General features: G+C 38.1%; 2 protein-coding genes across 4 annotated transcripts; both read left to right on the forward strand.

Annotated features, from left to right (window-relative positions):
* The first annotated feature begins 7 nt into the window (after positions 1–7).
* Positions 8–9,379, forward strand: alpk1 (alpha-kinase 1). Of its 3 annotated transcripts, XM_047816443.1 has the most exons (15): positions 60–163; positions 465–513; positions 591–729; positions 1,133–1,287; positions 1,580–1,778; positions 1,880–1,939; positions 2,134–2,220; positions 2,888–2,964; positions 3,143–3,238; positions 3,769–3,873; positions 4,038–5,859; positions 6,289–6,442; positions 6,526–6,688; positions 8,655–8,841; positions 8,985–9,379. In XM_047816443.1, exons 3-15 carry the CDS (start codon positions 630–632, stop codon positions 9,179–9,181), a joined length of 3,402 nt encoding a protein of 1,133 aa, XP_047672399.1. In that variant the 5' UTR covers positions 60–163; positions 465–513; positions 591–629; the 3' UTR covers positions 9,182–9,379. The 3 variants fall into 3 exon arrangements, with proteins under 3 accessions (XP_027013868.2, XP_047672398.1, XP_047672399.1); XM_027158067.2 differs by lacking the exon at positions 465–513 and having other exon boundaries at positions 8–163; positions 580–729; XM_047816442.1 differs by lacking the exon at positions 465–513 and having other exon boundaries at positions 13–163.
* A 1,068-nt stretch (positions 9,380–10,447) lies between these two features.
* Positions 10,448–14,531, forward strand: epdl1 (ependymin-like 1). Its single transcript, XM_027158001.2, has 6 exons — positions 10,448–10,729; positions 11,467–11,501; positions 12,537–12,671; positions 13,567–13,753; positions 14,030–14,117; positions 14,332–14,531. Exons 1-6 carry the CDS (start codon positions 10,654–10,656, stop codon positions 14,447–14,449), a joined length of 639 nt encoding a protein of 212 aa, XP_027013802.1. The 5' UTR covers positions 10,448–10,653; the 3' UTR covers positions 14,450–14,531.
* Positions 14,532–15,163: the final 632 nt, after the last annotated feature.

The raw sequence follows: 15,163 nt of genomic DNA on the forward strand, positions 1-15,163 counted from the left end.
TAGGAAACAAGCATAGACACAGAACCCGGAAGTGGGAAAATCTGAAACATCAACAACTTGGAAAATAACAGAGTTGCGACATTAATGGCAGAAGCGTCACTTTAAAAAGACACCGTGATGTAAATTATTAACAGGAACGCGTTTAAACACAGCTTTTCATAAGGTAAGAACATACAATAAGGTCATATATATAATTATAACATACAATGTTATATAATTGGACACTTAAAAAGTTGTCTGATAAATAAATGTTTATGAGCCATAGTCTAATAAATAAAACTATTTACTAGTAATGAAAAACTTCTGCAGTCTTGGAGGAATAAACAACCTTTGTGTGTGTGGTTATAGGAAATAATGATAAGCCTTTTTTAAGTTTTATTAGATTAAATTAGATTAGATTCAAATTTATTGTCATTACACATGTACAGTTTCTGAGTGATCATTCAGCTAATTCAATTCTGTAGATATTAAAGTGCATCATATGAGTTGGAAACTGTAGATGTTTCAATACAGGTGAGTTTCCTTATGTGAATATGAAACACAGGTCATGTACAACAACGTAAGCATCATCTGTATTAGCTCTTTCTCAGATTCTGATGATTTGAAGAAAAGTGAATGCTGCTGAAGTCATGAACACTCCGGAGTTAACGGCACAGCTGGAGGAGTGTCTCCACCGGGCAAAAAGAGACGTCAATGCAGCAGATAAGGAGATGTTCAAGAATGTCAGAGGTAATGATTTCCTTTCAGTCTGTGTATGCTGTTTTTCAGGTTGTTTATTTGGTGAACATGGAAAGTGTATTGATTATATCAAAGTTCAGGGCTGCTCAACTCACTTTGTTTATTTTCCTGCTCTAAAACATTGTCAAATTAAATCTGTAAAATGTGTTAGAGATGGAGTCGGGTAGAACAAAACACAACGAATGATGTGGAATACCAACATCCACCCATACCAGTTGTGACAGCATAAGTCAGAAACAAATAGACCTTTACAACAGCGCGTGTATACATAAATTACCAGATATTACGCTATAAAGACAAAAGATGTTGGAAGTTAAACATTCACGTTCTCATAGTTCAGGCACTGTGATTACACTTGGTTTAAACCATCTGACATCCAGCTTTTGATCCCTAGGAGTGATGTCAGCCAAATTGACCACACTCCTGCAGGAGGCGGTGGACATGAAGTGGCCGTTTGTTGAGGAGAAATGGCAGTACAAGCGTTCAGTGGCATCAGAAGACAAAGTGAACACTACAGAGCTCATTGGCAGACGTCTACATCAGCTCATGGTATCTACCTCAGAAATAATACAAATAAAAAATAGGAATAAATAAATTTCTAAGCAACCAAATAACGCCTCCTACAGCTTTATGCTTGTATGGCAGTTGTTTACTGTAGCATTTTATGGGTCATCATATGTTTAATGGGTTTGTCCTCTGAAGTTGATTCATCTCTACAACACAAAAACTTCAAACCCAAATAATTTACTGCCCTTACTTAAGTGACCATCATTATTCATTATTCATACATGTCATTACTCATCATTATTCTAACCGTTTTTTTTGTTGTTGCCCCTAACAGGCCTTCCTCAGAGCATCCATTATGGCTGCCGAGCCAGCATGGGCGATGTCCACTATTTTGCTGCTGGATCGCTTTCTTTACTGGATAGACGGTTCTCACACACTTCTGAAGATCGCTAAAGCACTACACATGCGATACCCAGAAACCCCGGTCGCCCCTCAGATCATCATTCGGCAGGCCAGAGTCTACCTCAACACCGGTAAGGTTCTCTTTCTACTGTAACTCAACTAAATGAATCAATTATTCAAAATGAGAAAACATTAAAATGTTAATAATTACTCTTTATTTTTTTTCTCTCAGGCAAACTACAGAAAGCAGAGTACATTCTGAGCAGCCTGATAAATAACAACGGAGCAACTGGTAAGTCTTGTGAAATTCGAAAGGAAACCCTGATTATCAAATTGTGTGTGTGTGTGTGTGTGTGTGAGAGAGAGAGAGAGAGAGAGAGAGAGAGAGAGAGAGAGAGAGAGAGATTTGATTGGGTGGTTGGTCAAATTCCCCTTCTCAATAATGAAATATTATTTTACATTATTTGTATAATGTTTCCACTTCAGGAAGTTGGAAATATCAGCGGGACTGTGATCGGGTTCTCGTGCAATCAGTCAGTGTGCAAGTTCGGGGACAGGTGCTACAAAAGCTAGGTACGATTCTGGCACACCAAAAAGCATTTAAATGTTCATATCGGTATTTTATGTTAATTGCCTAATCTTACATCACAAAAGCACACACGATGGCAATATGATCACATTATTATTGGCTACATTCATGTATACAAAACTTATACACCTATAGCAGATCGTCACTGTCGGGCGGAAACCTCCTATGTCCAAATTTTGTCAATTTCATATTTTTTCACATATCGATGCAATTGGTCAGTCCCCACGTGGGTCTGTTATTTTTACAAGTTATTAACCAATCTAAAGTCTTGAAAATAGCTTGAGCGCAAATCTCTTAACTCCGTGACCGCAGACTTTATCGAACACCGCTGGCAGCAGCGACGTCTGTGTCCGTACCATTCTTATCAATGACAGCATAATCTCGTATCTCACTGCTCCCAAGTCATAAAGCTTGTATCTCCGATAAAACCTGACTTTGGGAAAATGCCATGTTAATGTTGGTACACAACAGTATATAATAGCAATATAAGGTATAAGAACAACTTGAACGATACAATGTTTAAAAAATACGGCGTTTTTTTAATTACCTGAAAAATAATGGTTTTGGAGATACGAGGATTCCGCCCGACAGCAACGAGATACAAATCTTCAGCTTTGTGTGTGTATAAATTGTGTGGATGCTGTGTTGTAGGTCTGTGGCTGGAGGCAGCAGAACTCATCTGGGCTTCGCTAGTCGGTTTTAATGTGCTGCCTCTTCCTGATAAAAAGGTACATTTAATCAAGCCATATACTCTCATATATGGTGATTTTTCCTGTCATCATTAATGTTCACTGTTTAAGCTGTTTTCTTGCTGTTGCCCCGCTTAGTATTGTAAATGAAGATGAACTTTTTTCTAGCATTCAGTCTATGTACGGTTTTTGATTATTACATGTTTGTATATTACAGGGTATTGGAACAGCTCTTGGACTTCTGGCTAACAATGTGATCTCTATGAATGATCAAGACTTTGCTACATTCCAGAAGAAGCCTCATATCAATCTGGTATGTAGATGTTCATATTTTCAAATGCTAATATAAATAAATTATAAAATTAAATTAAATTAAATTAAATAAATAAATAGATAGATAGATAGATAGATAGATAGATAGATAGATAGATAGATAGATCGATCGATCTTTAGGGGGCACGGTGGCTTAGTGGTTAGCACGTTCGCCTCACACCTCCAGGGTTGGGGGTTCGATTCCCACCTCCGCCTTGTGTGTGTGGAGTTTGCATGTTCTCCCTGTGCCTCAGGGGTTTCTTCCGGGTACTCCGGTTTCTTCCTCCAGTCCAAAGACACGCATGGTAGGTTGATTGGCATCTCTGGAAAAATTGTCCATAGTGTGTGATTGCATGAGTGAATGAGAGTGTGTGTGTGTGTGTGTGTGTGTGTGTCCTGCGATGGGTTGGCACTCTGTCCAGGGTGTATCCTGCCTCGATGCCCGATGACGCCTGAGATACCCGAGAGTTCGGATAAGCGGTAGAAAATGAATGAATGAATAAATCTTTTATGTCTCTATGTCTTGAACAGAGTTTCTTGGGAGATTTTAATCATCGACTGCTCTGTGCAGCTCAGGCTGCCAAAATGGCTGCTGTGTACAGTCAGTTTTGCTCTCTGTATGTACTTACCCACATGGTAAGTGGTGTTTTTTTTTTCACTAGCAATCGTCCCACACTTTAAAAACTTAAAATTTAAATGAAATGTCCCCATACAGTTTATTGTCTTGTTTTTGGCTTTTTCTAAGCAAATTTAGAAATGTTGGCTAAATCTCGATTTCTTACTTCACAAACTGTCTCCAGGTTACTCAAGGAACATGTCTCCTGTCCTACAGTTTTTCAAAAGACTGTCAAGCTCAATCTAAGCACAGATATCTCACATTGGCTAAGGAAGCCTTTGAGAATGGTTTGCTAACAAAGAAAGAGCATGAGGTGGTCACTAGTCAACAGGAACTACACACACTCCTCAGAGCAGCTTACTGCTTAGCCACAACCAACAAATGGATGTTTGGTCCGACTGAACAGGTGAACGCGGCTGTTCGAGCTTGCAAGGAAACTATGGTTCTTTTTTATTCTTACTGCTTTAAAGATGACTCAGATAAGAACGTGCTTTCGTCTGAAGTCATGGCGAAGCTGCAGCACATTAAGGTGCTTCTCAAAATAAAGCCCTTCAAAAATTCGGACCCATGTTCGTTTATTCCTGATAGTTACCGCGCCATAGAGGACAGACCATTCCCGTTCACTATAGACGATTTCACAAAGGTCATGGAACGTTTTCAGAAGCACCACAGATCGGTGTGTGAAGCTTTTTCTGTGCAGAAATGTAGAGAAAACCATCAAGACACAAGTCATGCTAACTGCATCACAGCCGTCCAAACACGAACCGAGTCATTTGCAACAGAATGTCATAACACATGCTATAAATCGAATGAATCCCAGCCGGGGATCAAGAACAAAAAGATTTTGGCCATGTCAGAAAACTCCGATCAGTTTGCGGAAACCGTCTTTGATACTATGGATAGTGAGGAAAAGAAACCAAGTAAAAAATCCCAAAAAACAAACATTTTTAAAAATTCTGGAGGAAGCAGCAGTATAGGATCTTCGTGGACAAGTCTCTCTGACAATAATGGCACTTCACCAGTTCTAGTCAATCCTTTCTGTTGCACTGAAGTAGATGATGACGGTAGTGTTGACAAACAGAACAGAAATGACGGTATTGTAGGCAAAAGTGCCAAAACTGCTAATAATAGCAATCAGACCGGAAAAGATCATTCCTTTCATGCAGGAGAGAGCATCTCAAAAGCTAGCAGTGAAGTCTGCACAGATCTTCCCTTTCTAGCTGGTGCTAATCAACAACCGTCAAATCTTTCACTTTGCACAACCTTGGGAAGTGAAGAGAACAGTAAAACCAACCATCAATCTGATGGGAAAGACAAAACGACAAGAGCTTCCTCTGGGTCCATTAGTAGCTTAGGCTCTTCATGGCAAAGTATTTCATTCTCCAAGTCACCTCCCATTGGAGGTTTCACTGAGGTCTTGGAGGAGGACAAGCAAGAGGTCGATCAAAACTGTGACACGTTACCGACCGAGCATGAGGATGGCTCAGGAAGTTCCTTTGAGTATTTAAACCTAAGTTCTTCAGCATCATCTATTCAGAAAGAACAATTTAGCCCTTCCTATCCGACAGGAAATGATGCAAGCAAAGCCCAGACTGGAAGTTTGGATCACAAACAGATATTACCATCTACTGAGCTTGACTCATTTGAATTTCTGCACATTGATCAGTCTGAAGCAACACAAGGAAACACAACTGCAGCAAACAAACACATGAACGACAACATAAAGGTTCCTCCACCTTCTCATCCTGACAATGCCTATGAATGTTCTCAGATGTCTGAAAAGATGAACAAGTGTGCAGACAGAGATCAGTGTTCATCCAACAAGAAGAGCGGGGTCTTATCCAACGAGAACTGTCGTAACGGCTGTTTTCAGGGTTGTAAGATGGGAGGTGTAGTTTTGACAGAGCAGGACTACAGATCCCTCCTGTCAGGAGTGTGCCAAAGCTGCCTACTGTGGAGGCTTCCAGACAAACCATTTAAACTCAGCCATTACAACAAAGCTTATAGTAGGTCCCTCTATTAGTCCTAACATTTTAGCTGAAATGAATTCATTCTATCTATCTATCTATCTATCTATCTATCTATCTATCTATCTATCTATCTATCTATCTATCTATCTATCTATCTATCTATCTATCTATCTATCTATCTATCTATCTATCTATCTATCTATCTATCTATCTATCTATCTATCTATCTATCTATCTACAGTATTTCAAATATTTCAGCCACATGGGCCCTGGGTTTGTGTTGGACACCTTGAACTGGTGTAAATTAAGTTTATTTATTAAATTAAGTAAATTAAGGAGACAGAAAAATATTTTATGTATTTTGAGACATAACATCAGTAAATATTACTAATACAATAACTGTTTTTAAACTTGATTTTTCAAGCTGTTAATCCAGTATTATATTTAACGTGATATTTTTTTTAGGTGCACTTGTTTTAAAATACTCCAAGACTACAGACTCCTGGACGGCCTGCGAAACAATCGCGTACGTTGGCGAAGTGCTAAAAATGGACGTCGAAGGAAAACAGAGACAAGCCTTCAGAGTTCAGTATCTACATCAGGAACTACTGCTGGGAAGGTTAGAACCAGAATCAGGTCAGTCTGTATAACAGGGTCAGACATAATCAGTGCTAATTTGTTTCCTTGTCCCACACTCCACAGTTATGTAGGAAAGGAGTATTTGAAAGAAAAGAAAATCGACGCACACCTGGGCGACGTGGAACGGCAGATGACGGCTCAGTTTTATGTCATGGAGTTCAACAAGCGCCTTTATGAAAACAACATCACCACGCAGTTCTTTTACCTTCCTTCTGAGATACTGCTGGTAACATTCCCGATCGCTGTTTATATTTATTCCTGCCTGTCTATCGGTGTTTCCATTTATTTATCCACATAGCCAGCAAGCCACATAGCCATCCAGCCATACATCCGGATATATCGCTAGTCATCCTAGCCTGTCTGTACCAACCCCAGAATACCTGGAGAACAGAAACAATAGCTTATTTATTCGATTCAATTCAAGTTTATTTGCGCTTTTTTACAGTTGACATTGTCTCAAAGCAGCTTTACAGAACATAAACATAGAACAAATATAAAGAATAATATAAAGATTAATGGAATGCAAAATTCAAGATTAATATTAGATCTATTTAGTTCACAATGTGTATGTATTTATCCCCAATGAGCTGAGGTTACTCAGGCAGCAGTGGTGAGGAAAAACTCCCTTAGGTGATAAAGGTAGAAACCTTGAGGGTGGAGGGTGTGATTATAAAAATACAGTCAAGCAAATGTTGTATTGGTGTAAGGATAACTCAGACATGGGCAAACTACGGCCCGCGGGCCATATACGGATCGTTGGGCTTTTTAATCCGGCCTGCTGAACTTGTCCACGTTATATTATTAAATTAAATTTTATTATAAGACACCACAAACGTTTTACCTAGCTGTAATTCCCATCTTTCCCCAGCAGATGTCCCACCTGAAGACATTGACCCTTAAGTGTGATGCATAACGGTTACTCTCTACTTAATTTTGGCGCTTTGCACTTTCAGCCCTTCAGTAAAAATGAGCGGACCGAAGAAAAGAAAAATAGACAGAGATTGCCGAGTGTTCAATAAAGAGTGGACAACAAAATATTTTTCACTGAAGTCCATTCAACAGCTGTATGTCAAGAAACTGTAGCAGTTTTTAAAGAATACGTCAGATGTCAATTCGCCACAAAACATGCTAACTACGCTAGTAAACAGTCTCGCCAGGAACGGGTGTCCACAGCTCAGAGATTGACAACTAATTTACAGACTCAGCAAAACCTTTTTCACAGACAAACTGCAAATCAAAAGTCAAGTACTGAGGCGAGTTTTTTGCTGGCATTCAAATTAGCAAAGGCCAGTAAGCCTTTCTCCAAAGGCGTATTTTTAAAACTTTTATGCTTCACTTAACGAAGCCACGTTTCCAAACCTCCGGAGGATGGCAAAGAAGATGCTGAAGTTGTTTGGCTCAACCTATGTGTGTGAACAGACATTCAGCGTCATGAATATCAACAAAGCCCGTCACAGATCCAAGTTAACTGACCAACACCTCGGATCTATCTTGAGAATTGCCACAACAAATATAAAGCCAGACACTGATGCACTTGCAAAAAAAGGAGACCAACAACACTGTTCCCACTGAAACTGAATGGGAGTTTATTACTACGTTATTAAATTAATAAATTTGTAAAACAATTTTTACAATAAACTAAGCACAATGGTGTTTTGCTGCCTGTTAAAGGCCAAATCTTATCATGTAATGGTTTTTACATTTAATTTCTATTAGTTCACACAAACACACCAATCTCCTATTCTGGCCCGGCCCTTCTGTCAAATTTTAGAAACCATTGTGGTCCGCGAGTCAAAAGGTTTGCCCACCCCAGGTCTAACTGGAGCTGGTAGATCTCTAGATGCCTCGCTGAGTCGGCCTCATCTCAGTGGAGGTCCAAAAAATTTATCCATTTATGCTTCCCATAATTATTTCATAGCAATCAAATGGAAACTGAAAAGGTTGCCTTGAGAACTTGTTTCTCTCAAAATGATAGACATCCCTAAAGAGTATTATTAAGAAATGCAGGCAGACGCAATGAACGTTGAACATTTATCCACCAGCAACAAAATCACTGTAGTGCATCAGAGGCACTTTGTAAAAACTGACGGATTTGTGTGTCTGATCCTTAACGAATACAAGTGAATATGCCTACTTAATCCTTAATGATAATGGCTGCACTGTTTTAGCTCTGTCGATTCTTTGTGTTTCAGCTCCTGGAATCCGACACCATCTTGGCCTGTATATCAGTAGAACCATACATGCTGGGGGAATTCGTGAAACTCACCAACAACACCACAAAAATCAACAACCAACATTCAACCACAGATTATGGCATCGCTTTTGGACATTTTACATACGAGTTCTCCAACAGCCAGGAGGTGGTGGTAGACCTGCAAGGTACGGGAGAAAAAGGCAACACTAATGCTTTAAAATGCATTTTTATTTACGATACGATTGTGTTGCCCTTGTAAATTGACACCCAATCTGTGTGTGTAAAACAAGCTCAAATTACAAAGTCTACACATTTGTGTGTTTGTCAGGCTGGATGACGGCAAATGGGAAAGGACTGATGTATCTTACAGATCCCCAGATCCATACAATCAGGAAACCCAAATCTGTCAATAACTTCCATTACAATGGAATAAGGAAGTTCCTAGAGGATCAGCACGGAAAGCATTGCAACTCCATCTGTACAAGGGCTGCCCTACACACACTCCCACTACAGATAGACAGATAGACACTTACCCCAAGTATGCAAAGGGCACAAGTACCTCATTTAAGAAACATTCGCTTTAGTGGTGAATCAACTGTTTAAGGCTCTGGGTTGTTGTTTGGTAGAGGTTTGGTAGAGGTCTTCACGGGTCCACTTAGATCCGAAAACCTGAGGTCCGACCAGGTCTCGGGTAATTTAAAATGAATGTGTTTTTACCGAACGGACCCGAGAAGACCCGAACTACTGTATCTCGTGTGTGTGCATCGACTCCAGTCCTTTTGACCTGTCAATCAATTTTGAATCCACACTGTAGCGGTTACTTTAGTGTAGAGTTATGCAACATTCAGGTCCAGTCGGGTTAAAAAAAATTGCCAACGGGTCGGACTCGGGTCTAATTTTTTTCGGGTCTGTCTTGGGTCGGGTCTTTCTTTAAATAAATAAATAAATAATTATGCACATCAGGTTCGGGTAAAAAGTGATTCGGGTCACTTCGGGTCGGGTACATTTCTTTAGACCTGAGAAGACCTCTAGTTCAAGTCCCAGCACAGGCCCCTTCAGCAAGGCCCTCAACCCTCCCTGCTCCAGGGGCGCTGTATCATATCTGCCCCTGCACTCTGACCCAAACCTCCTCAGTTGGGGTATGTGAAGAAAAGAATTCCACTGTGCTGTAAATGTATATGTGGCAATAATAAAGGCTTCTATGCCCCGTTCTATATAATTTTTTGCAATTTTTTTTATAATTTCCGTTTTAATGTCCATGTTATGTCGAATTGTCCATGATTTTAAGACATTTAAATAAACAATGTGTATAGCCTAGTAAAGATTTTAGGTGTGTGGTTTTGGGTGTGCGTTGATATTCTTGTTGCACGGGATCACATTTAAGCAGGTCACGAGTGGTTTTAACACCTGCTGAACAATTTTCTCTAGAGATTATCTGTCATCTTGTGAGAGGGAGGAGAAAATGTGCAGCGTTACGTTCGTTGTTTTAGTTTTGTTGTCTAACTTAAAATTATTAGTCATGATAAAAATTCTAATTAGTTATGTGCATATAGAACTAAATAAACACGATTAATCAAGTAAACCATATTAGACTACTGTAAGTGGTTGACCATGTATGATGTAATAACTCTCCAGTGCACGCGCACGGATCAGATGACAACGACGTCATTAGGTCATGGGAGCTGTGTAAGCATGACTCAGGAAACCTGCAAACAATCTTCCTGTGTTTGTCAGACATTTGGTAAAATATTGCACAACATTGGCATAAAGGATAAACTCAAAAGAAATAAACACATCTGATTCAAAGATAAGGCCGTGTTACCCAAGAACGTGTTATTACACAGTGTCATACAGCAACCTTCACGCGGAGAACGATTACAATTCCGAATGAAAAAGAGGAAGTAAGAGTGTTTTACAGTGTGGTGGTGTTAGCAATGCACTATATAAGGCATGAGGGAGCATAACTCAGACAAGTGAAAACACTGAAGTGAAAAGACATGCAGCTGTGGTTGTATTGCACTCTGTTGGTGTTTGCGGCAGGAGGCTGCTTGGCACAGAGACCTCGTCCTTGCAGTAAGTATAGGACGTCAGTGTTTGTACTAGAGATCGTTCAAGATTCTGTAAAATAAAATTGTCTTTATATACACTTATTCGAATACTTTACATCTTATATAACCCGTGTTGCACGCACACCTCTAGGGTTTACATTTTTTTAAAACAAGAAAGTATTATACGAGGTTGTAACATAAAATACAAACAAATTAAAACTGTCAAGAAAGATTATCGTAACTCACATAACCACTCTTTACAACCGTGGTGAGCGGAAAAGCATCTCCAGAATGCATACATAGTATTACGGTCGTAGATCTGGGACAGGCTGACCTAACCATAAAATTCTGATTGGATGATTGCATTACAATTAAGCTCTTTTTCCAATTTTTAAATGGTCCTAGTTAGACAGATAGTGCTTTAGTATTTGTGATAAGATCTTATGTGTTTCTTATATTGAAAAAAATCTGAAAGGGCATTGAATGGACAAAAAAATTATACATATATATTACAAATCTTACACACACATGGGTTTAAATCAAAAAGCAGGACATGGCAGTCACTTGAACTTGTTTTAGAAGATTGACCATAATGTGCTGTTAAAGTAAACTGTGATAAAAATTCATTATGAAAAGTAATTTAATATCAGTACCTGCCTTTGCCTATACATTATCTAATCACTATCAGAAAACACAAACTATAGAAATACAGTGCGGTGCATTTGGATTGAAATAAATATGTCCATGGTTAATTATTTACAGGAAGTCCACCTCTACTTGAAGGAAGCTTTAGCGTGGTAAGTGTGAAACGTTTTCTATTCCGTCAGCATCAATTCTCAATATCCTTACCAGACAATCATATGGAGATTTTGTAGTACAATCACGTGCCAATTATTTTGTATCAGAATTTCCAAATGATTTATATTTATACCAGAATTGATTACTAAGCATCTGGAAAAGCATGTAAATGTTGTATCTTTAATAATGATAAGGTAAGGTAAGGTAAAGTTTTATTGTCCCCAGTAGGGAAATTTGTCTTGGGCCATCACCCATGCTGCAAACATACAGTACACACATTAGACAGATACAATTCACAAACTATTGAATACATAAAATAGCACCTATGTCCTTCCCCTATTTAACAACTTCACAGACAGTTTTTAAATCTATTTAGTCTGCAGCGAGGAACTCTGAACCTCCTGCCAGAAGGCAACAACTCATACTCCGTATTCAAAACATGGGAAAAATCACAGACGATCCTCTCAGCGTGTCTTACAGTGACATGTTCATACATACAGTAGTTTGCAATGGTGTCAATTCTTTCACTCCTATAATTTTCCAAGCAGTGTGTATCATTCGTATCAGCTTTGATCTCGACTACACAGATAGATTCCCAAACCATACTGTGATACAGTATCTGAATAAACTCTCAATCACTGCCTGGTAAAAGATTACCATAAATTTTTGATCAACCCCATGGACTCTCAGACGACGTAAAAAATAAAGCAAAATCACTTTAGGAAGAAACTAAACAAATGTGACCAAAATATCAACAATCTTCTTATCAAATCATTAAAACCCTCATATTACTAAAATGACAGGTATTGCACTTAGCATCAGCTGCTAACTTCTGTGCAAAGTGTCACAACTTGTCAATTCATACCAGAGAAAACTTTAGTGGACTTCAGAAAATTCACTATTCAAGGCTACAGTAGCACCTGCAAGTGATCAAGAACATCTCTTATAGTCTACATTCATTCACGATCACAGTAGTTTTTTCACTAATCATTTTACTTTTACTAAATCTTCACGTCGATCTTTCGTCTTCTCAGGTAACTCAAAATGGAGCTTACAGCGCATATGGGAAGTACGCCTATGATGCGTTTTTCCAGCGCATCCGCCTTGGAGAGCTTATTAATACCAATAATAAAACACTTATTAAGGATGTTCTGCTGCTCTTTCAAGAGGTAAGACACACACAGAGAAACCAAACCGAGGAACCTTCACACATCATCAATATATTTTATAACATTAGTTGTCAGGATTTAAATGATGGAGAAAAACAATGAAACAATTTCATATTTTTCATACATGGGTCATGTTCTTCCTCTCTGAACAGTCTGGATTCTGTTTGTTTTGATAAGAGCATATCTTACAATGATTAAATGTATAATAATTTCTGTATAATCATTTCTAATCAAAGAAATACATTACACACAATTAGAAAATGTAGTTTACATTGCATAAGGTCTAATGAGTAACAGTTAATTAATAGAATCAGCATAATTATATCAGAATGATCCCAAGAGGTCCATGTAGCATATTACATGCAACGTTGATTATATATCAGTCAGCAATCACATGGCACATGGAGACAGAAACCAAATTAAGGAACAAACACACATCCAGATATTGTGTAATGTTAATTTTAAAGAACATAATTATTTAACAGGAACCTTTTTAATTTCTGAAAAAGTCACTTGGGTCATCTCACTTCCTCTCTGAACAATCTGGTTCCTGTTAAATTTATCCATCAACACTAACAATGATCAACAATATAGTATAAAGAAAAGGAGCAGCAGCTGATCTGCTTTCTTGACCTCTCTTGGTTTAAGTAGTTTGCTAGGTTCCTCAACTAGCTAGCTTGCTAGTTCATGTTAATTTGTTAACATTATTCTGATATGATAAATGGATGCCACTCAAGCTAATGTTTCAAGTCAAGAAGCTTATATTTGTTGTCATTTCAAATATATATATATATATATATATATATATATATATATATATATATATATATATATATATATATATATATATATAGCTGTTGCAGTACAGTGAAACTTGTTTATCTTGTTTAATCAGCATGTGATGTACCTGATCGACCACAAAAACAAGACGTGCCAAAAGCAGAAGCTGACGTCCCAGTTCCACCCGATGAAGATCCCTTGCAACTCTACTTTTCTTGGGCAGGTGGTGATAGGAAGTCTCTCTGCACCTGGAGAAGGTCTGCTTGTCAATTCATGGACTAAAGAGACACCCGAGGACCAAGGTACAGACACCAAAGCATGATGTCTGAAAAAATTCTACTGCCATTCTTTAAATTTTTACGCATAAGTATCTATGTGTTTCCTCATATTCAATTGCTTTAAAAAGTTAGCTAGGGCATGTGCAGTATTGTCTAACCTTGATTGTGATCAACAACCAACATTCTGACTAACGGTAAAATGTTTAGTTTTGAATTTAGATATAAATATTAAAGGAAACTGTAATTTTCTCCGTTTTGATACTCACACTAATATCAGACGTTTCTTTTTCTTACCTCTAGGCCAGTACGTCCTGACGTTTACAGAGTTTGGCTGCCTTCCTGTCACTGTCCTGTTCAACAGCCCTAAGACTGGATGGGTTGTGACCAAGTAAGTATATGAGTGTGTGTGTGTGTGTGTGTGAGAGAGAGAACATGGATACATGTTGTGTGTGTGTATATAGAAAGCCAGGATTTAATTGATATGTTAATATTAAAGGATTTAAAGTATTAAAGGTTTAATTGTGTTTAATTGTTCAATTGTTTATGACCAAATTAGGAGAAACAAATACTGTCTTATCTGATTGTTTTTATTCCCCCCCCAGTTATTTTAACAACATTCGTGGGATCAAGGATCCAGCCCTGTTCATTCCTCCACCTTTCTGCAAGAATGCTTCACTGGAAACAGAAACCGAAGGAAATTTCTTCAGTGCTTTCTTCTGAGTCGATACTACTGCTTTATATGACCCCTATGTAACATCACTGAACATTAATCTACTTAAATAAAGAGTTCAGCAAATTGAAATGTGTACAATATGCTGAGTTGTAAAAAAAAAAGGTAATGAAATGATCTATTTCACTATCTAACTAAATTAATACATCTTCCAAATCCTAATTAATCCAGGTGGCACTTTATCATAGGGCGAGTCAATGATTTATCAGGGGCTTTTCTAGTAGTTTCAGAAGGAACTTTATAAGATCTCATGTACCAATGCTGTACACACACATCATTTCTTTGTGCTCTGATCGGTTAAAATCTTTGGAAATGATTGAAAATGAAATTTAAATAATGAACGTTAAGTGACTGGATATAGCGCTGTATATAAAAAGAGGTTGTAGCTCTGTAGTTAAAGTGTTGGACTACTGATTGAAATGCTATGAGTTCAACTCCCAGGATCTCCAAGCTGCCACTGCAGGGCCCTTGAACAAGGCCCTGTACGCTCATCTGCTTAATTTTATAAATAAGTCGCTCTGGATAAGAATCTGCCAAAGTCTGTATTATTAATCACAATATAAACAAAATCAAAAATGTGAAAATCACAGAAATAGTCGATACACATTTGGAATTCTGCGTATAACAGAAATGCCCTTATAGATTTTTTTTTTTTTAACTTTTATTTAAGTTCAAATGCAAAAGTCATTAAATATTACATGACA

This window comes from Tachysurus fulvidraco, chromosome 7 (assembly GCF_022655615.1).
Source record: "Tachysurus fulvidraco isolate hzauxx_2018 chromosome 7, HZAU_PFXX_2.0, whole genome shotgun sequence".
Classification (NCBI taxonomy): Eukaryota; Metazoa; Chordata; class Actinopteri; order Siluriformes; family Bagridae; genus Tachysurus; species Tachysurus fulvidraco.

Coding starts and splice junctions, on each gene's coding strand:
- alpk1 (XM_027158067.2), top strand. CDS start 630: ATGAACACTCCGGAGTTAACGGCACAGCTGGAGGAGTGTCTCCACCGG. Junction 1,779..1,879: donor CAGAGTCTACCTCAACACCG/GTAAGGTTCTCT, acceptor TTTTTCTCTCAG/GCAAACTACAGAAAGCAGAG. Junction 2,221..2,887: donor ACAGGTGCTACAAAAGCTAG/GTACGATTCTGG, acceptor GCTGTGTTGTAG/GTCTGTGGCTGGAGGCAGCA.
- epdl1 (XM_027158001.2), top strand. CDS start 10,654: ATGCAGCTGTGGTTGTATTGCACTCTGTTGGTGTTTGCGGCAGGAGGC. Junction 12,672..13,566: donor TTCTGCTGCTCTTTCAAGAG/GTAAGACACACA, acceptor TTGTTTAATCAG/CATGTGATGTACCTGATCGA. Junction 13,754..14,029: donor AGAGACACCCGAGGACCAAG/GTACAGACACCA, acceptor TCTTACCTCTAG/GCCAGTACGTCCTGACGTTT.